Source organism: Antedon bifida, chromosome 9 (genome assembly GCF_963402885.1).
Source record: "Antedon bifida chromosome 9, ecAntBifi1.1, whole genome shotgun sequence".
Lineage (NCBI taxonomy): Eukaryota > Metazoa > Echinodermata > Crinoidea > Comatulida > Antedonidae > Antedon > Antedon bifida.
In genome coordinates, this window is record NC_136234.1 from 6,133,888 (window position 1) to 6,157,269 (window position 23,382).

Sequence of the window (23,382 nt, forward strand, 5' to 3'; positions counted from 1 at the left end):
TTATTATGATTGGTCCTTACCTATAGACAGTTATTATTTATTATACGACTACCATGTAAGTTATCTATTATATATAATAGTCTGTCAAGGGAGTAATTTAATTTGAACATGAAGTGTACTAAAGCAACCAAGCTGCTCTTAGCGCGTGGTATATACGCGGCGCACGCACTGGCCGCGGTGGCCTATACCAGTCGAGAGTTTGAAACCGTAGATATAGTTGTAGTGTCCGCTTGTATGCTAGCCCTGTTGATTGAGACTATCGTTACAATCAAAAGCAGCTCAGGAGAATGGAAATGGTGAGTTGTTTTTTTTTCGTTCAATTAGCAAATATAATTTAATTTTTGTTTAAAGTAAGTTGCTCCCGACCAGAGTGAAATTAGTAATTTCACTTTTCTCTGCTTCGACGGATGATACGTGAAAGTCCGAATACGATCCCATCATCAGTGCTGCTGTTACATCTACTATAAATTACTGAATAATAAGTGTTTATATATTTACTTTAATAGAGCATTCTCACATTAGATATGAGTTCAATTTATAATTAAGTAAACTAAATGTATATCAATACTTTCCTCCGTTTACAAAATGATTTGTTTGTTAATATTAATTATTTGTTATCTATCTCTATTATAGTTGTTTTCATTGTACGTATAATACATTTTTATTTTAGATAAGTTCGTTTGTCTTTTTTCCCTTTGTGATTTACTGGTAGTCACATTTACCCACATCATAAATATTAATAACCCATGATTCAATTAAAATTACATAGTCATGTAATTCTAAGGAATTAATTTCCTTTTTTCCGATTAAAATAAGCTTCATTGTGGATTATATCATTAACACTCTGTGCTGCTGGTACCTCTCATTTTAACACCTTATTCATACAATTTACACATGTGTTTTTAACTGCTATATCGATTTGCTGGTATATATCCTGTCAATATGTAGGCCTAATAATATTTTATAATTATGTCAACTGTACACTTATTTATTTATTTATTTATTTATACAGTATGCTCCCTTCGATCCTGACCTAATTATTAGTTAAAAGTGTGTTGTCATTTATATATCATTCCTTACCAAATTACTATTCCACACAGGCCTGCATAGGCCTATGCAATTGTGTGACCATCCATCCCATCCGCGTCCCCTCTCGCTCCCTCAGTCCCATGCTCGATTTACGCATTAATTTCGTATTCCAAATGTATATGGGTGCGAGACTGAGCAAAGCTTCCCCACAAGAGACGAATAACGTGACGTAATCGCAACGCAAGCAAGCGACAGTTCGAATAATCCATCGCTTGTGATTGGTCAAATCACTTAAGTCGCGCCTGGTAACAACGCATTACACCTATTTTTTGTATATACAGATTCAGAAACTAAATTAGTTGTGTAGCCTGCGGTCAATTTCAAAATATATTAATAATTCGTATTCAGTTTACGTAACCCATAAAGACTTTTTTAATCTAAATGCTAATGATATATAATAAATTCCAACTATCCTAAATCTGTTTACAAAATAATGAAATCTTCTAAACAATAACTCAAATTTGCGCACGCGACTGCAATCATATATATATATATGTTCGGTATCATATCCGTATACAGTATACAACGTTTCTGTCATGTTTCAATAGGGCCGGGAAGAATGTAATTCACTCTTCCCTGGTTTCATTTCTGAAGGTTGGGTCTATGATACAGGCTTACATGTGGCTGATACAGGACAAATTTATCGTACAGATATAAATCGACTAGCTTTGAGCTGTGGGTACCATTTCCTTAAAAAGCTGATTATTATTATGAACCGGACCAGTCTCAGATCGCTTAGATAGTTGGATCGCTTAATATAGGTCTAAATTGATTGATAAAAAGAATGATTAAACACGTGTTTAAATTCACTTATTGCCTTTTACCTTACAAACGCTATTTTATAACTCTGTGTTGAAATAGGATACTTTAATTACTCGTTCAAATTTATCTCGTGGCAATAATAATCGCGTTATTATTTATATATTTTTGTCGTCGTGACCAAACTTACATTAAAGTTAATTATGTGTCAGTGAACTTTTAACTATTTTCAGTTGATTGATTGTTGGATTTTTAATAAAGCTTGGTTCCCACTAGGCGCAATGCAAGGACGTAAGCGCATTTGACCCATCACAAGTGAAAATTCGGATAATCCATCGCTTGTTGTGATTGGCTTATTGCGTACGTCGTTGCCTGGGGCGGATCCAGAGGGGGGGTCCACGGGGTCCGGACCCCCCCTAAATTTTAAGGGTGCCCTTTTTTTAGAGGTTCAATATTTTATTTGTGTGACATATTTGTGTGTATATTAGTATGCACAGAGTAGGCTACACTAACCCCAAAAATAAAAACAGAAATTTATCACAATGAGCGCGATGTTAAGTTACGGCGGCCGATCAAAGAGCATCGTGAGAGGTGGTGACGCGTGATGATCTCTACTTAAACTTCTAAAAATAGATCGTTTCACATACTACAGAGGGCGCATGTAAACTTTTTACGATTCAACTCCGCGTACGTTACCATGCGCGCTATGTCATTGACTCGATTATTTGTCCATTGGTAAACACATTTTTATGTATTATTATTCTGAAAATAATTGAACTGTAAACATAATTCTTTTGAGTATTTGTTTATTTACATATCATTCCATCAGATCAACTATTTTTTATTTCCATTACATCCAACCAAACATGTAAAAAATGTAGTTAAAATATCGTACTATCTAGCGCGTACGACCATACGCGGTAGATTGTTTACTAAAAAATCATCGAAATTAGACTATTCAACCTTGTTTTTGTAGTTGAGCCTCTCATGACCTGGGATTTGTTTGTCTTCCTATGCCAAGATAATATAGTTCTACAAGTTGAAGCCATGTGCTTTTTTCTCTGAGAAATATTTATTATAAATTATAAGTGCCAAAAAAAATGTTTTTTTCTCGATATGAAGCCTTTATTATTCAAATCTTTTAAAGAAAAATCACACATACCATAAAGAAGGTTCATTTATTTCATATTTGAAACAATATTTGTGAAAATTACGTGAGGCTCAACTACAAAACCACCATTTTGTGATATGATGTCATCGTAAGCCAATCAAAGCTGAGCTTTCCCGGGCAGAGCTCACGGTTGAATGATTTTGGATTCTGGCTATTTGATTGGTGGACGCGAATCACCCACAGCGGAATGTTTTCTCTCGCGTGTACCAAGAAGTCACGTGATCTCTCTGTACTGAACGGTACTACACAAATTTAGAGCAATGAATTTGTACGAATTCCGTTAAATAAACAACTCTATATATTTTATAAACATTTAATAACATATTTTATTGATATTTCCAATGTTGATATATAAAAGAAATTACTATAAAACGTAATTATATGTAATTATTTTAGCGAAAAATGGCGCAATTTGTTTACAACGTTCGTGGCTAAAAACGATCATTTTCGGCAATGTTTTAGACCCTATATTTCGAAAACTACAAGTCAGATTTTCGTAATTCTTTCTTTATTGGAATATTGAAACAAAATACCAACAGATAATGTTTAAATTGGTTGAAAAATAACAACTTTTAATTTTGCATCGTTATACCCTGCTAATAAGTGTCATTTCCGGCGAACTAGAAAGGTGCCATTTATCATGGATTTTGCGTGCGAGAGTGCCATTTCCGGCCATCTAAGTGTGTCCTGTAACAAAATTCGCTTCGCCACAACCCCCACCATGGGGGGGGGGGGGGGGGGGGGGGGCTGTGGCTCAAATACTCAATATCTGATGTGCCCTTTTTATCGGCGGACCCCCCCTCTCAAAAATGTCTGGATCCGCCCCAGGTTGCGTTACATCCTATAGGAATCAAGCTTAAATGTACTTGTTAAGTGTATACCGTAATGCTCGATTCTGCCCCCACAACCGGGCTTATACAGACCGCGTGCGTGATCGATCGAAATGTTGCGCGTGAATTCCTTACCTCACTATTATTGTACATTTCGCATTATCGCCATCACCACCACCACCAGTGCAAAGTGTGGTTTCCACTAGGACACAACGCAATGACTTCAGGGAAACGTAAGTGATTTGACCAATCACGTACGACGTAGCCGCAACCTAAGCGAGTGTTGACCAATAACAGCAGTTGGAATAATCCATAGCTTGTAACTGGTCAAATTAATTGCGGCGCGCTTACGTTCTTGTGTTGCGTCCACTAATGGGAACCAAGCTTGATAAATAGCTTACCCAGGCCTCTAATCTAAACACTCTTTCTGGGAAATCGAGAATCAAGTAATTCTTGTGGTGTCCGTTTTAGTTTTAATTAAATGCTGATTGACAATTTGATTGATACTTTTTTTTTGTTTATAAATACATATGTTTAACTAAGTATCATGTTCAATAATAATTAAAGTGATATAGTGAAAAGGATATAAACAAGTTTGTACTTTATAGAAATCCAAACAATGACAGTTTTTTTTAATCAAAAAGCTATTTTTTTTTAGAGATCGATAGTAGAAAAGTTGCTTCATTTTATGAACATTTTAATATCAAAGTATAATAAGTAAAGTAGGCCTACATTTGTAATCGCCTTGCAATATATGTTAATTACCGGTTAATTAATTAGTCTAACAATAATTTGGACAATTAATATGCAAGGACAGATATAATATAGTGTTACGTAATTCTTGTGTTACAATATTAAATATTTTCTAATATATAAATATAATCGTCTCTTACTTGTATAATACGAGTGACACCTTTTGTAAAAGAATTGTAAAATCTAAAATCTCGTCTTTTATCGTTGCTGTGAGACATCAGTAAACAGCGCTTATTATTATTCTTTTTCAGAATCTTCAATAAAATTAAATACATTTTCCAAATTGTACCGATACATAACATGTTTCAAGATATGCATGTGTCATATAATCGATTAATCGATCAGCTAATCAATCAATAAAGCAATCAAGCAATTTTGTTTAATCAATTCAATTCAAAACATACGTTAATTATAATTAATGGCGATGTAATGAATATTGATTTATGAGTATAAATCAATAATTGACAAGCTTTCTTTAATTAATTTAGTTAATACTCTTCAATTTCACTTTTTTCAATTTTCACAACAATTCAAAGTTTGCTCTTGGTATTTTTATTGATTTTTTCAAGGCCTTTGATACCATTAATCATGACATTTTAATTTCTAAATTAAATTATTATGGAGTAAGAGGTAATCCTCTACGGTGGATTTCTAATTATCTTAGTAACAGATTTCAGTTTGTGTCTTCAGGTAACTTTATATCAGATAGATTGCCCATCAATTGTGGTGTTTCCCAGGGATCGGTGCTCGGTGTTATTTTGTTTTTAATTTATATTAATGATTTGCCAAATTCTACTGATTTTTTTGATTTTAGACTTTTTGCTGATGATTCCAACCTATTTAAACCTTTATCTGGAAATGTGTTAAATCTTGACGAAATTAACATACAATTTCAAAAAGTAATTAATTGGTGTAACGCCAATAAATTAACAATTAATACTGACAAAACTAAGTTTATTGTTTTTCGTTCAAGAAATAAAAACATTAGTATAAATGGCTCTATCAAGATAAATAATAATAAGATTTCTGAAACGGATAGGCCTACGATTTCTTTTGTTGGTATTATTTTGGATAAATTTCTTTCATTTAAAGACCACATTGTTGATTTGAACAATAAATTAAGGAAGCGGGTTGGTATTTTATTTAAATTACGGCACTATATCCCTCGGAACACTTTAATCTTGCTTTACAATGCTTTTATTCAGCCACATCTAATGTATGGTATTGAGATATGGGGTAGCACATATGATTCGTATTTAAAACCCCTTTTAGTTACACAAAAAATGTATGTCAGGTGTATGACTTTTTCTAAGTTTGGAATACATTCATTGCCTTTATTTCATTTAGGCCTACTTAAAATATTAGATATAAACAAACTTTATACCTTATGTGTTTCTAAATTCGTTTCTGATCTATTTAATAATAGATTACCTCACAGTTTATCTGATTATTTTGAAACTACCGATCATGCATATAATACAAGAACTAATCATTATTTTAATTTAGCCATTCCCCCTTGTCGTATTAATTGTGGACGATTTAGAATCTCTTTTTCTGGTGCTGTTATTTGGAATGATTTACCTTTAGAATTACGAACAATTACATCTAGATTTGCTTTCTCTAAACAACTTTTCTTTTATTTAAGTATATAAAAGAATAATCTATAATTTACAATATTTTATATATTGTTAATCCATTAGATATTATCTATTGAACTGATATGGTTTTGTTTATTACAGTACAGTACATACAGTACTTTATGTTATGTTATTTATTTATTATTCAAAACATTTTTTGTTTTGTTTTTGACGTTATCAAATTTTTATTTTCTTTTAAGTTCTGTTATTTATTTGTTAATTTCGTAGCTTAAGTTAGTTAAGATAAAAGGTACCAAGCTAGATTAGCTTCGGCTATATCTTGGCTACCTTTTGTATTGAAATGTTTTGTTTGATACAATAAAGAAGATGAGATGAGGATAATTGGTGGTCGGTTATCGGATTTCCATTTCAGTCGTAATACATCAATCAATAAATAATAATTATTAATTTATTGAATTTAATTATTATATAATCGATTCACACACTGTTCTTTCATATATCCAGGTTTCTTCCGAGCGTACCGATATATCTGTGTATTATTTTGTGGTGTGTCTGGAAGTTGGAGATGACGTTACTTGATAAAAGGCTTAGTTTCCGCGAGACCAATGATACTTGTGTTGCAAGTTGCAAGGACTTTGAGGTGATGACGTGCGATGCTAATGGTCAAGTCAAAGAAGACTATACAAACTCGGAGGTGGTGGAGGTAAAATATTATCAACATCATACTTCTGAAATCAGTCGTAAAGAATTACTCTTTTCTAATGCTTGGTTCCCACTGGGACGCAACGCAAGCACGTATGCGCAACGCAAGCAAGTTGACCACTGACAAGCGACGGTTTGTAATCCATCGCCTGAGATTGGTCAAATTACTTGCGTTGCGTCTACGTCCTTGCGTTGCGTCCTAGTGGGAACCAAGCTTTTAACCTCTGTCTACACTATCAAACTGTATATGTGACAATACGAAATATTATCACTACCATATTTGGGCACATCACACTTTTTTTTGTCAAACTCGTTTTATAGTGTAGATAGATATTGTCTCCACTCCCTAAACCTCAAGTATTGTACCCATAGTATTATCCATTATTTATCAATCATTTATTTATCATTTGTCGCTACTGAAATGCGACAACCTTTTTTAAACAAATAATAATATTATGAATATGAAGTAATGATATGTCATTAATATTTCACATTTCTATGATTTTAGGAGTGTGAATCTATAACAACCAAGTCAGCCCTGATTCAGCAGACTATTATGCTGGTGCTAATCGGATGTCGTTGGATTCTTCCAAAGGGCGAAATGACCAGAGATCAGTTGTCTCAACTCCTCCTGGTGTTCATTGGAATGGCAGCCGATATGCTAGAGTTCTCGTCTGAGTCTTTAAAACTTACAGACACGGCCTGCAGCAAAACACTTATCTGTTTTGTGTTAATCATTTGGTCTTGGAGCTTACTACAATTCGCTATTGGATTAACGGCAACAAAGGCACGCAAGACGCGCGTGGCAGGGACTGGAATGGGAACCCGTTCGGCTGTGACGAAGATTTGTCACTGCTGTGAGACGGAGATCTGGGCTATCATGACCACCGTCGTCATGCAGGACGGCCCTTACCTGACAATGAGGCTGTACCTTCTTTTTAAATACAAAATAGTAGACAGACAGATGTTGTTTTTCACCTGTAAAAACGCCCTTCTCGTTTTTCTGCAATCATACCGTCTTTATGTGATTTTATGCACCAAAGAAAGAGACGAAGATTTGTCCACAACAGACGAAGAAAAAGCAGAGATGGCAATGACAGTAGAATCAGGCGATGATGAGAAAAATACAATCGAAGAAAATAAAAATGAAATGAAAGTAGGCCTATGCCAACTAAACGAAGAAATTGAAACTATGCCAGAAGATGAACAGAAGGAACTTGTGAATGGCGCTGACATGAAGGCAGTGGAAGCAGACGAGAATGAACCGACGACGGAAAATGAAAATGGCGGTGAAATTATGACAGTAGAAGCAAAGAATGAAACAGCTGAAAATGAAAATGGCGGCGAAATGATAACAGTGGAAGAAAAGAATGAAACAACGACAAATGAACATCAATAATGTTACAATAAGACAGAACATTAACACCAGCAGAAAGTAGCCTCCCATCAACAGCATGTAGGCCTATACATCTGAGACTAGTGCATGGAGGTATACCTCTATGACTAGTGCTATTCGTTTTTATAGCATGCATATTTTGTTATTCACTGATGATCAGATCATAAATTATGAACCTGTACTTGTATAATACACTATATCTAGCCGCATTTGTTTATAAAACCACGAAGTAGGCCTACCTCCATGCTAGAACAGTTAATGTTTGGAACGCGGCGACGACGTAAGCACAACGCAAGTGATATGACCAATCACAAGCGATGGATTATTTGAACTGTTGCTTGTGATCAACTCGCTAAAGCGTGGTTCCCACTAGCGACGCAACGCAAGGACGTAACGCAACGCAAGTGAATTGACCAATCACAAGCGATGGCTTATTCGCTTGTGATTGCTAACTGTCTATAACTTCGCTTGTCATTGGTTAAAACGCTTGCGTTGCGTTACGTCCTTGCGTTACGTTCTAGTGGGAACCAAGCTTTACGTTGCGTCTCGTCAATGCGTTGCGTCCAAGTGGAAACAAAGCTTAATTCTTCACCGGCGTATAAACCTATACGGCAGTATATGCAATTAACTAAATCCCAAGATTATTCCGGATTAAATTTTTAAATGCATTATTATTGTTAATGACACCAATATGGAGTTAATTCAAGACTGATCAATGACTATATCGAAGTATATTTTTGTACTACTTTTGTATCGGATATACATTTCAATCCATAAGTTAGCTTGAATTCATTTTTAAGAATTAAGACTAATTAGCTTATAATAATTACTGAAATGGATGCTTACTGATGGTATTGAATTAATAGGTCTATATGTAACACCATCAGTTTGCCAACCATATTTTAGCCCTTGCTGATGCCCCTGAAAGCAAGCAATCGTGGGTTTACACACTACAGTGTGCTAGTATCTTTGTGGGTTTTTTTCTTATAGGATATAGTCTATATAATAAATGTATAAATAAATTTGTAATATTGTTATGTTGACCTTTGACCTCTTACATACGGCATATTTGAAGTTAATGGCAACAGAGTGGTAATAAGCCGCTCAGTCATATGTAATAACTATTAATCCAGATATCTGACTTAAAAAGTATCGTAAAGTCAATAAAAAGTAAATAAAAAATATGTATGAATTAGTAATTTATGAATAAATTAGGTCTTTAGGGACACTTAAATACATCAGATCATCAACACTTAACAGGTAATTTATGAATATTGTAAAATATAACTTTTTAATGATAAAAGACAAATGTTATAGTATTGCACCCGTTGTTTTATACTGATTTTCTGGAAAAGATATTATGGACTGACCTATGACATATGACTCACAAATAATAAAATAAAAAGCTAGTAAGTCTTCAAATTTGTTAATTTATCTATTCAATTTTATCAACTACAAACAGGCAATGAGAAGTCCTAACAACTCACCTATGGTAGTTGGTCAACCAGGCTTAAGAAATGATAATAGACTTACAAATCGTACCCCAACCCCTTTTTTGGATCATACCCTAAAATATTCAAATGCATCTCTAGGCAATGCAGTGGTTCCATTTCCATTTTTTGGCTGCGTAATTGAGGCATTCCTAGACTAGAGTTCAATTTGAGAGCCGATTGCCAAATCCAGAACTTTCCTGATGGTAGTCCTATAATACCTATTTTACCTAGTTTGTTTTGGTACAGTGACCTTTCGTTCATTTAAATATATCTAATGGAGTTAGGTCAGAAGTCAGCCGTCAATTTAGAGCAAATACAAATGTCAATCAACTTGAAATTAAATTAAACTTAAGCGGACCGTTATATTATATTTTTATTTTCATGGTATTTGTTAAATTAAATCGCATGTAATGAAATATTATATTTATCTACGAGTTTATGAGTTTAGGCGTCATTTATAAGAAATAGATAAAAAGGCATTTACTATTATTACTGTAAAAACAAGATGTTTTATGGACACAAAAGTTTTTGCGTAAATAGGGGATTCCCCATTACTTCATTCAAACTATCACGTGATACATTCCCATCAAGCATGGAGGAGTCGAATTTTGCAGCAGACGATATACTGAATGGTTTAAAAAAAGAATTCACATCTCTCGTCCAACGAATACCCAAACATTGTATACAAGAATTTTCTAAGGTAGTCAAAGATTGGTTTGAGACAGTAGATGGTAAGTTCATTTATTACTATGGTTTCAGAAACACGAACGAAGCTAGGCCCTGAAATGCTAGACTTTTTACGTGAAATTCAATGAGATCGTAGCGCGGCGAGGATGTGACGACGACTGCCTGTTGCCAAATAAGATAGTAGGCCTGAATAAATGGTAGGCCTAAAGCAGATTACTTTTCAGATCTATAGGCTACGTGTTTAAATTGACTACCCCAGTATCATTAACTGTCTAATTTTGGTGTCTTCGGGGGCCTAGGCCTATCCTCAATTTATTTTGTTAAATTGTATGGCCTGGGCCGAATTTCATGCATTTTATTTAATTATTATTTTAATTATTCTTTCACTGCTGCTGTAGGCCTACTACATTACTACTAGAACAGAAACATAAGTAAATGTGTGGATTTTTTATTTTAAATAACAAGATAATTATTTAACAAAGATATAAATTATTACTTTTTCGTAGACCTTCCTAATATATTGCAAACTGACAGATACAGCAGTATTTTGACACATGACATAACAGTGATATTTTATTATTATATTTTCTAAGGATTTGTTGACAACAATGATGTCTATCTGAATTCTATCCGTGAAGACATCCGGGATTATGAAGGATTACCATTATCTGCTGTCATGGCAACCGAACATGTCTCACACCCAGAAATTGGTGATGTATGTTTATCAACTTTTATATTATTACATAAAATTAATTTTAGGTATTATATTAAATAGCATAGTATTATGTTACATTTTAGGTTATTTTTTCATTGTTTACGTTTCTAAAGATAATTGTAATTTTAATCAGTTTATTATTATGGGATGGACATTTTTTCAGTAACTCAATATATTGTTTGTTTGGTTGCCATGGTCAGTGGTAGATCCAGGGGTTAAATAGGTGTTGGTGAGGGGTGTGGGCTGGGGTCGAGGATAATGAAGTGAAACAAAGTGCTGCTCCAAATCTGATACTATCTTTAGCATTTGCATTTACATTTCCGCCTACATTTCAAGATCCATTGCATTTAATCCATCTGACTAGTAATGTCAGTTTGTCTGTCAGTAAACCTAGCAGTTGTCAATCAATCAATTAGTTACTCAATCAATTAACAAACTGTTATTACCTCCGTCATTTTGAGAGTATCATATGACGTATATACTTTTTACAGTACCTCAATTTAAATACTTCACTGAAATGCTTTAGAGATGAAACATGAAAAATGAAGATTAATTACAAATATTTTTAAATTAAAATGACATATTCAACAAAAAATATATGTAAATGAAAAGTATTTAAAGGCACAGTTTGAATTATATTGTCAATGTTAGAAAATGATAAAGCTTACAGTACACTGACTTAGTCAGTGATGGCTTATTAATAGGTTCATTGGTTATTTACAGTATGTTAATTAAATATAGTCATAATGTTACATCTAGATTCCATTCAATTTCAATATCTCAATATGTAATTAATCACCTCACTAATAGCATGGAGGAAAAAATAATAATAATGTTTTCCTCCATGCTAATAGTAATAATCAAGTTAATTAACACAGACGTGTGCTATGTAAAGCATCTTCTGTATGTTGCAGTACAGTATGTGAAGCATCGTATGTATGTTGTCTTGTATATCAACTACTGTATAAACAAATACTCTACTCTACTCTACAAATACTCTACTCTATTTTAAAGATGTATTGTCCCCTCAAAACATGAAAAATAAAGATTAATCAAACCAGACTTTAAATAGGCCATTTTTCAGTTTTAATAAAGTTCATTTACCGTTAAAAAAAATGTATTTCACTTATAAAAAGACAAAAGAAACAGTTTATTTTAACAAAAAAAAACATTGTCTGACAGACAATTTAAAGATGTATTGTCCCTTTGTCAAATTCCAAAAAAATAAAAAATAAAAGATTTCGAAAAAAAGTGGGTCATTTTGAAGTACCATAATAGTTACTAACTTTCACCAAAAATTAGTCGAAAAAAAAATCATTTAACTGAAATACAGACGTTTTTTGGTTCAAAAAATAACTTTGACTTCCAGTCAGAGTTTTCGATCAAAACATATCTCATAATGCAACGCGCTTATTTGACTACTCTGTATGCATAATCATAAAACTTCCTCGCGATCTGTGTGAAAACACCTTCTCAACCGTGACGAGTTGTAAACAATCCGAATTAGCATCATGCATAATGTATAATCATGGTTTGAAATCTTTGTTTACTTTCGCTCGCGACAACTTTCCATACGAAATGTAATAAAATTAATTTAGCTGTTAATTACGTAAAATTGTTGTTTTTGGCTCAAATTTTCGACTTAAAGTGAATAACTTTAATATTACTTTGATATGGCCAATTTAAATTTAGAATATTCTGACCTTCATTTTTTTGTGTTTCAAGGGACAATACATCTTTAAGTATTTTTCGCTTTAAATTTCATTTTTTTAGGTAAATACATTTTTTTTTCGATCCACTTTTTTGTCAAAGTGAATAACTGTTATGTGACATTAAAATGGAATATTTAAAAAAAATTTGAAAAAATCTTTAAATTATATGGGTCAAATGCAATATAACGTTTCTTGCACTCGATGTTAAAGACGAAGAAGGATACGTAATTCAAGAACCCTCTTAGCACAGAACGTAACAACAATTAATTTACATTTTAATAATATAAAGTAACACTGTTCTAAAGATATTCACCTGGGAATATTTACCGTCAACTATGAATATTGAGTATTTCATTATCTCATACAATTACGAAATTAATTTTTATAATGTAATCGAATGCCCTGAATCGACCTTTTATGCGTACAGTCATCTGTTATAAACACTTTACCTTTAATTGGAAAACAACCGGTTTTTCACTGAAATTAAAAGCCAATCTTTTGAAATTACTGAAATACTAGATTATGATATTGTCATAAATTATGCAAATTTACGTGTACACTCAAAATGCTTTACATAGAAATATTCGTTACTAAACTCCATCTAACCTTTATAGAGGTATACGAGTCTTGTAACAATCCTCCCATTCTGTTGCCTAAATATTTTATCAATTTTTCAAAATAATAGAGCGCAACGCGAGTAATTTGATCAAAACGTCACAGTTCGGATTATCCGTCGATTGTGATTGGTCAAACGTTTACGTCCTTGCGTTGCTTCCAATGGGAGCCATCATTTTGATACTATTAAAGTTAAAGCTCTGTCTACACTATCAAATTAGTTTTTAAAAAGTGTGCCCAAATACGGTAGTGATATGCCCAAAATTGGTAGTAGTGATATGACATATATGGGCACATCCAATTTTTTTGTCACATCTGTGTAGACAGAGCTTTAGAGGTTGTTTTTTTTTAAATTAACAAATGAAATGTTACAAAACCATAGTTCCCCTTTAATTTCGTTAATACTATGAGTTTATTTAAATACCATTAATGTATCATTTAAAAGGCATCCAACTCTGTAATTCAATTGTCTTCTTAATAAAGTCCATTGACTCGATGACGTTATCTTTATTATCTCGCCTCGCGTTTATACAATATGGTGAGTATTGATGAATGTATTAGCAATATAGTTCCCCAAGAGTCACATGATCTCTCACATAACAGGAGCTCGTTCACACTGAGGCCGGATAAAAAGTGAAAAATGCGCAGTGCCTAAGAATAGAACCATTCACACTAAACGCATTCCGGATTCCGTATAAAACGTGTGTGATCGCCGGCCATTTTTTTTATTGATAAAATTACCAGAAAAACAAACAACTCTATAATGTTATTACTTTTTCTTACTGAAACGGAAGCAAAGTATAAATTTTAATTTATTCTGGTATCAAGGAGGTGGAAGTAAGATCATTTTAAAAGAAAAATGAAACAGGATTCGAAGCTGTAAATTGTAAGATAATATCTCTAAGTTTTGTTTTCTTTTTCTACTAACAATTTGCACAAAATGAACATGAATAAGATGAACTTATTAAGGAGCCAAAGAGAAAGCGATGTAACCTTAAACAAAACAAAAATCAGATGACACATTTTTTGCAACATTATACATGCATGCAAGAAAGTACGTAACCCTTCGTTTGGGACACCACTAAACCGCGACGTAAGTGATTTGACCAATCACAAGCGATGGAGTATTCGAACTGTCGCTTGTCATTGGTCAACACGCTTACGTTGCGTTAACGTCCTTGCATTGCGTCCTAGTGGGAACCAAGCATAAGCGGACACTTTCCCATGAAACAACCAGGGCAATATGATGTTTTAACACTACGACTTTGTTGGGTCCCGATTAAGGTTCTACGTAAAATATAATACCTGTACATAATAATGATACATGGATAATCATGCGTCGACTATTTAGTATACATGGCATTGTATTGTAATATTTGTTAATTGGGATATGGCCCTTTGACTGTGACGTCATTCAAGAACGATATTTTGAGCCAACTTCCCCAATTCATTTTTTTGTTAAAAATTAAAACTATATTAAGAGAAAACGATAATTGAAATGAATTAGACCTTTAGAAATGACAGCCAACATCTGAATTTAAAATGTCATATACATGATTTTAGTTATGTTTTTTTTAGTTAAAAATATACAGTAAACATTGTATTTACAAAGGCGTCGTGAATAACAAAAACAAAAGTTTCCAATTTAACAAGGGCTTAAATTACTTTAAAATAGAATTAACAATTCCAATTGACTTGTAGGGAAAACATCATTTAGCTCAAGTCCTTGAGTTCTTTATATCTAGCATTTTAATATTTAATACCAAAATATTAAAACTTTAAAAATTAATTTTTCTACCATGTGCTTGACTCTGAACTGGATTAAATTTGTAATCAAACCTGATATATTTATTTCATTGTTATATTAAATGTCTTGTTAGATTAGAAAGTAACTTAGGTGGCATATCGCGCAGAATAATATTACAATTTTAAATATGTTATTGTTTATTATAAAGGAAAGATTCCCGCCCAGGACGTTTTTCAAATATTACGCTTGGTTCCCACTTGACCCACAATATGGATGGATGGATCGTAAGCGCAACGTAAGTGATTTGACCAATCACTAACGATGGATAGTCCGAACTGTAGCTTGCGATTGGTCAACTCGCTTGCGTTGCGTTTCTAGTCAGGACCATCTCTGACGTTTTGATATTTGATACCCCATAATGTATGGACGCGTATAAGTAGAAACATGTGTATACTACTAAATGTACAATTCAAACGCTATTTAATTCGGTCGTATGGCTCCGGGTCTTTCAAAATGACGTTTTTATACTGTATAACGCCAGATAAAGCTTGGTTCCCACTAGGACGCCACGCAAGGAGGTACCGCAACGTAATGTGTGGTTTCCACTAGAGACGCAACGCAACGTAAGGGATTTGTTTGCGTTGCGTCTACGTCCTTGCGTTGCGTCCTAGTGGGAACAAAAAGCTTAAGTGATTTGACCAATCACAAGCGATGGATTATTCGAACAGTCGCTCGTCATTGGTCAACTCGCTTGTGTTGCGTCTATATCCTTGCGTTCCGTCTATTGTGGGACCCAAGCTTAAGTTTGACCTCATCACGGTCAATACTACTAAATCATAAACTAAAACACATTGGTTCATAATAGTGGTCTTTAATTGGAATCACACGTATACCATGCCCATGACTTGACCCCTCAATGAAAACGTAACTAATAATAAAACAATATGTAATCAATGTTTGACAGACAGCAATTGCCAACACGCTTTGCCAACTTGTCGTAAGGTCAGTGGAGTAAGTTCAATGCTGAGATGTTTATTACGTTCGCACGTGTGTTCAATGCGTATTTAATTACCTATGAACAATTACGAAGGTGCTTAAAAGTCAATTACCCCGTATCTGTGGTGGCCGTTTATACGATGTTATGATGACGTATTAGGTTTTAAAACGAGTTTAGAGTTTCGATGCCAATTCGAACAAAAGCTGTAATATAAACACATTTTAAAACATATTGTAAAATAAAAACTTTAAGCCTTCTAAAGTTCTGTCTACACTATCAAACTTTATGTGACATTGTGATGTGCCCATATATGGACATGATGATGTCATATGACTATTAATTTAAGCATATCACTACCATATTTGAGCACATCACACTTGTTTGATAGTGTAGACAGAGCTTAAGGCTTGGTTATTCATTCCGTGCTCGTCTTAATTAATCGTGAATCGTATCACGAATTAGAGCTATATACTTTCCCACTGTTTCTCGTTTAGAGCCATCTTACTTTTTTCATTGTAGTTTGCGTGTTTAGAGCCATCCACCGTGGTGCATGTTGATCAATTTCTGTATGATGATGACGTAATAGATGAGCTTTGTGAAGATGGTCGTATGTCAAGAAATTATTGCTTGGATTGTAAATCACACCGTACCAAACCGCTAAGTATGGATGCTTTATCATTTTGAAATGTATTTTAATGCAGTAGTGTACTGTATCATGTCTAGGGACAATAAACACCGTGCTGTATCGTTTCAGCTTACTGCAATGCCAATACCATATAACACATAATTCATAAATTTTAACATAACTTATAAACTATAAATCTCTCGCTTCTAACCATAACTATGCTAGTATCAAGGTTGGAATTTCATTTTTCCAGAAGGACACATTTATTAATTGTTTTATCTAATGAGATGGTAGCCTACTAACGTTGTATACGTTTAATATAACAAACGTTAATAGTACCATTATTTATTTAGTACGTACGCTAACATGTTTGCCGCCCTCATTTTAATAAACCTTCTGTCACAAAATACGAGGGCGTTTAATCTAATCTACGTCGTGTGAAAGCATGTTGAAACCGTTACTATGGTCACGGTTTGTACGCAGTAGCCGTACTGGGGAAAAGGTCTATTACCTTATCACACTTAATATGAGAGTTCCTACATAAAAATCGACAATTAATTTTGGCTTCGAACGAACAAACAATATAATTTCATGAAAGGATTTGAAATGAAATCCTCCACGATATAATCATGATATAACTAAGCTGTCCGCATGTTTTTATTTTCACGATGAGATGTTGACGGTAGCATTTTCCAAGTACAGTCTTAATTTCCTAAAAAGAGTGATAAAATGGGACATGATGCTTTTATTAACATCTTCCAGGTAGACATGGTATACCGTACATTATTCAGAATATCTTAAATGTTCACGTCATTAATTTTGTTTGTTTACCCGCACAATATAACATCGTAACAATTATTAGAATTTGTAATCCCCTTACCAACCTATATTATTATATTACAGTCCTAGAAGGTTTATTAGAGGATATCAAAGTTGACCGATTAAATAGATTCAGTAGTCAATACAACCTTTTAAAAAAAACTTCACGTATTCACAATTCAGAATTACATTTACAATATTTAATAGTATACCAAAAGAAGCGAGTTAACCATTTAAATACATTTAACTATCCAAAAATACGTATACGTTTTTAATTTGTTCTGTTTCTATAATGCCTTATGAGGCCTATAATGACTGAAATCTTTCTTTCATAACTACACTTTCGTTATGTGAAAGTTCTTTCAACCATATCGCGTTCAATGTTATTTTCAGCAGAGAAAGATTAAAATATTAAACAGATTTAGCATTCTATTGCAAATACTAGACAAGTTTATTCACTGGTCTATTATGTCAATTCGTCCTAGGCCCCACCACATGCATATCCTAGCAGACGTTTTTTCATTTCTCTTTCCGTCGGGATGGCATTTAATCCGCCATTGATCCAACAATGTAGCCAACAGGTTGTCGCCTGCTCAATATGACCATTGGGTATTGGGCGTATCCTGTTGGATTTGAACTCATAATAATGTAAAAGTGAATTCCTAAAATGAAGACCTAAAAAGTACATTTGTCTTTTGTATTCGATTGGGAGTTTTACCGATGAGTATAGTTTTTTCCGTTGAGTACTTATTTAACGGAGTATTTCGAGTGTTGAGATTGTTCTTGACGAAAAAGCTTGCGTTGTCAAAGTTTTCTATTCGAATCATCACGTTCTGTTGAGAACATGTGTTATGTTGACAACGAAAGTTCCCAATCGAATATGACAATTGTCTGATTGTGTAACAAGAAAATGGGGGCGTGTTAGTTAGTCCCATTACAATGGAGTTGAGATACCCACATGGCTCCTTCCAAAGTTTAGACTTTTTTTCATTTCAAAACATATTTAGACTTTCGTTTTCTAAGATACGTCGTGAGTGCGTAAAGCTATCAAACTTTACCAAAGAAATGTGATGTGCCCATATATGGACATGTCATATCACTACCATATTTGGGCACATCATTTGTCAAACTAGTTTGATAGTGTAGACAGAGATTTATAAATCAAATTGTTGTTAAGTATTGCTATGTTTTAAAGAGGGAATGTTGTTCCTTTCCCTGTACGCACTAAAATGGCAAAAATACCATAGTCGATGTTGGCACTTATTTTTAGTTATCGTTTTTGTTTCAGCATTTATATCCCACTCGGCGTCATTGCTCATGTTGAAATATATATTTAAAGACGTTCTTCCAGATCTTAACGGAAAAGTACTTGTTGATGTTGGTTCAAGACTTGGACCGGTTCTGTATGGAGTAAGTGGAACCAGTTGATTATGCCTGGAAGAAGCATGGGTGAACCGGCTCAGCTCTGATTTAATCACTTAACTGACACTGGCCTGGGCCCCTTTTTTTTGTAAATACTGAAAAGAAATAAAATGAAGAAATGAAAGCTTAAAGCCACATTGCTTGCAGTAACCTCTACTACTCAAGTGGTACTATTATTTTGACGCATTTCTCATGATTCACACTAAAATGCGAATGCGTCGAAAACCATCTAAAATTTTAGCTTGGATATGAGTGTGACGTTAGCCTTGGCCATGATTTTCCTCTCCCAACTGTCCCCTGTATTATCAACAAGCACATTTATTTCTTTTAAATATACTCGCTCTCAAGAGACATGTTTATTAAAAAGTACAACTTGTTTTTGTTATCGTACAGGCTTACTATTACAGCAATTCGTCTAAAATTGTGGGAATAGAAATGAACGAAGATCTCTGTAGATTACAATCACACGTCATAGAGAAATATCACATGACCGAACGAGTAAAGGTAATTGACCCTTGAATCCATCTTGTTCCATTGTTAGTTACACTTTCCAAAAGTGGAACGCGCTCTGTTGAGAAAAAACATGCGGGCGCACTTATGCAAAATGTGATGGTACACTTTTACTAATAACTATTTGTTTTACGTTGTTTGAGCACAACATAAAATGGAAATTTTACGTACTCTTAGATTTTTATGAAGAAAGTCAGTTCCCAACAAAAGCACGTAGAATTTGCCTAATTCACGTCAATGGCACGTGAAATTGTTTCGATCTTAGGTATAGAAATGCGCTTGGTGACGCATAAATGGTTTAATATTGCTCTAAATTACACCAAGTGGACCTCTGGTTCAATGTCCACCGTGTTCTAATTAAAACAACTGGGAATTCTGGGAAAAGAATTGTGGTTAATGACGACAATCAAGAGTAGACTACAAACCTTGAAGAAGAAATACACATTGTGACTAAGCAAACTTCGTATATTCCAATTGTCGTCGTTGGTGCCAATAACACAAGAAATCTAATATTTTAAATGCATTGTTATGATAGTTAATTGATATAAAGTGCTGCTGATTATGATATGATAGAAATTAGCGCTATAAGTTTTAATGTTCATGTTATATGAAAGGTGTACAGAGGCAGTGCGCGTGCGCATGATAGGCGTGCGTGCAATTCTCAATTTCCAATTTTTCAGCATATAGTGAGCCATTTGTAGATCCATTTTTGGTGAATAATTAGTATTTTGTAATTCAACAACAACATTAAATGTCCATTTCGAACTATTTACATTATAGATTACCATCCTTGGGATTACCCATCCCACTCCCTATTATCAATAACTACCGGTATAGCGCAGCATTTTGTTGAATTGTTATTGATGTTAACAACTTTTTGATAATCAATAGATTACTTCTTAATATACATTTTCAGGTTATATGTGCGGATGTTTTAGACAAAGATGAGATACTATTAGAAGGTTAGCGATTGTTTTCTTTAATACGAATTGTTTTATACCGGAATTTGCTATAATATCTGCACTTTAGCCGCCACACTTACTAAAAGCGTAATTAATTTTGGCAAAGTTTCTTTTATCGTATTGTTTTTGATAATTTCTTTGGCATATTTTTTGGCAAATCATCAAAGTTGAGGCCATGTTTTTTACTTTACCGCTTTAATTCAATAAAGGTATTGTGTAAAGTTTTTGGCATAAAATGGACGCTTCCTTCCAACAAGATCATATGGCGTCAACTCGTATGATAACAAATATCAATGCATATACAAGATGTTGTACATTTATACATTATAGCCATGAGTATAACAGTACAAACTAATTAAAAGTACAAACTGCCTCAGATAAGATAATCATTTTCAAAATCTTGTTATGTTTACTTCTTCTTGTTTCTTTTCTTCTTTAGCCGATGTAGTGGTCATGCATAATGTATTCGAGTTTTTCGCAAACATTAAACAACAAATAAAGTATGTAATAGTGTTTATTTTGGCGTAACAACAGTACACTAATACTGAAAAACCCCTTTTTTCCAAACTTGGAGTTTACTGGAGTTTGCAAACAAAACTAAAGTTTGCTAGAACTTATTCAACCTTGTTTTCTGCAGAGGTTTGTCAAGTACACTAGCAAACTTTGGAAAACTTTCTTAAAACTAGGCTTAGTACATTTTTATTATGATTGTTATCATTATTTGGTAAATCATTTTATTTCCTCTAGAATATGGAGGTTTTTGTCTAAATCTATTAGAAAGAAGGGCACATTGATTGTGACCATTCCAAGTATTGACGAGATGACGCAATCTTTACAGGTATGTAATATAAAAACACTTTTCTTCTCGTCGTAAATGTTAAAATAAAATAATTATATTATAAAGTTTAAACAGTGGTAATACATCTGGCATTTTATTACAGATATGCTAATTAAGTATTTTCTGTTTGAGAAATGTCAATGCTAAAGCTGTCTTTTATCGTTCGTTATTTGATGACTAAGCTAGAAGTTTCTGATGGAACTTTTCCGAATATTTTGATGTTTGTATTTCGCAAGTTCAGTTAATGAATTGATGACGTCATAACCACAACTTAACAAACCAATTAAGACCGCAAACTATCTTAATAATTGCGACCAGGCGTCCCTTTCAATTTCTAAGGTGATATAGCTGACGCATGAGGGCGTAAATAGAAAACAAATCCTATTCAAATGTGTCGTTCGCTCGATTTTGCACACAATGACGTAATCCATTGTTAATAATGGTTATTACTGTATATTTGACGTGACCTTTAAGTGACCTGGAGACCAGATTGAAAAACATTGACAGGAATCATCAGCTTTTCCTGTTTTTCACCTCGAAGTCACCGTCCCATTGTGATTAGCAATATGCACGTTTACAAAAAAGAAGAAATGAAGAAATATTTTCTGGAAAAAACACCAAATATTATTGTGAACGTTGTTAGTACATTGTCTGAGTCAGCGACATAATAATTGTACACTTGTCTGCACACTTGCTGTAGATGTTGATGTTAAAGGAAACAGAAATAGAGCTTTAGTCAAATTAGTAAAAATGATCTCAACTTTGCCCCAAAAAATATGTGTTATCATCATCGGGTAATATGGTAAACACTTTTTAATTAACTGGAGATTAGTCAAATTATGCTACCTGCTCTGCGGTTACGCCCTTGCGTTGCGTCCAAGTGTGAACCAAGCGAAATCAGTGATGCCGTCGCGCAGACGAACTCGACTGCTGTGGACACAAAGGCGAAGAACGTTTAGATAGTTTAGTGAAAAAAATGATGTGAACAATTCATCATCAGTAATTAAATCGGTAACCCTAAATACCTGTTTTAGTTTGTTAGTTGTTTTTAGTTGAGAGAAAGGTTAGATATTGTATGTTGTACTATGAATGTTTTCATTTCAGATGGATTTTGATTTACTCTCTTGGGTAGAAGAACTTCCTCTTGCGCATGATCACCATAACCTTGAACCCGATGACATAGATGACCTTGAGCGCGTACATCTCTACCGTGTCATCTGAACATCATGGACCTAAAATTCCATTGTCTAAAAACAAGGTGGTATCCGAAACCGTTTCCACATTGCAAAGATATCGTAGCTTTAAGCCCAATCCAACGATGGAGGTATCAAATAATTATATACCTACATGGCCCAAGACAACAAACCATATAAATGATAATGCTCATCACTAGACTAGAACCTATGCTCTCTGAGTTAGGAGAATCAGTGGAACGCATGTTATAGAATACGTTACACAAGTAGGCCTACATTGCTGTTTTATTATTAGGACCTAATATGTTTTTAGACATAGGCCCTACACCCGATGACGTAACACGGAATTTGCATATAGATACACAGTAGGCCTACAGAGAATCGGCTATTATCAAGTTGTTTTGTTGTAATTGTTTGTGATCTTTAATTATTAAAAGATGAACTTTAGCGAATATAAAGGTAATGTAAAAGGTTAGCACACACGCTTAAGGACTTTAAACTGAGGGCATATTATTATTATTATTATGATGCCAGGATGCTGAGGTATTAAACTGGCTCTTTCCTTCCGATTACTCTTAACTGGTGCATTGTTCTTTTAAATTCTATTTTTATCGTGTATTAATTGATTTGATAACACGTTTTAAGATTCCAGTTCAAGACCTCTCGTTGGCAGTTAAAAACAGACCTGAATATTGGTATTCTGTACATGGTAAAATGTTTTGACAGAAGGTAAGCTCGGTCTACACTAT

The 23,382-nt window shown here is 33.8% G+C and overlaps 2 protein-coding genes across 2 annotated transcripts; both read left to right on the plus strand.

The window, feature by feature from the left end:
* The first annotated feature begins 89 nt into the window (after positions 1-89).
* LOC144851670 (transmembrane protein 26-like) lies at positions 90-9,701 on the plus strand. The gene is made up of 3 exons (XM_078709246.1): positions 90-296; positions 6,705-6,903; positions 7,411-9,701. The coding sequence occupies exons 1-3, from the start codon at positions 109-111 to the stop codon at positions 8,299-8,301; spliced, it is 1,278 nt and encodes a 425-aa protein (XP_078565372.1). The 5' UTR covers positions 90-108; the 3' UTR covers positions 8,302-9,701.
* A 673-nt stretch (positions 9,702-10,374) lies between these two features.
* On the plus strand, positions 10,375-23,202 carry LOC144851672 (uncharacterized). Its single transcript, XM_078709249.1, has 9 exons — positions 10,375-10,522; positions 11,072-11,193; positions 16,784-16,925; positions 18,997-19,118; positions 19,524-19,634; positions 20,557-20,602; positions 21,042-21,102; positions 21,350-21,440; positions 22,545-23,202. Exons 1-9 carry the CDS (start codon positions 10,384-10,386, stop codon positions 22,659-22,661), a joined length of 951 nt encoding a protein of 316 aa, XP_078565375.1. The 5' UTR covers positions 10,375-10,383; the 3' UTR covers positions 22,662-23,202.
* Positions 23,203-23,382: the final 180 nt, after the last annotated feature.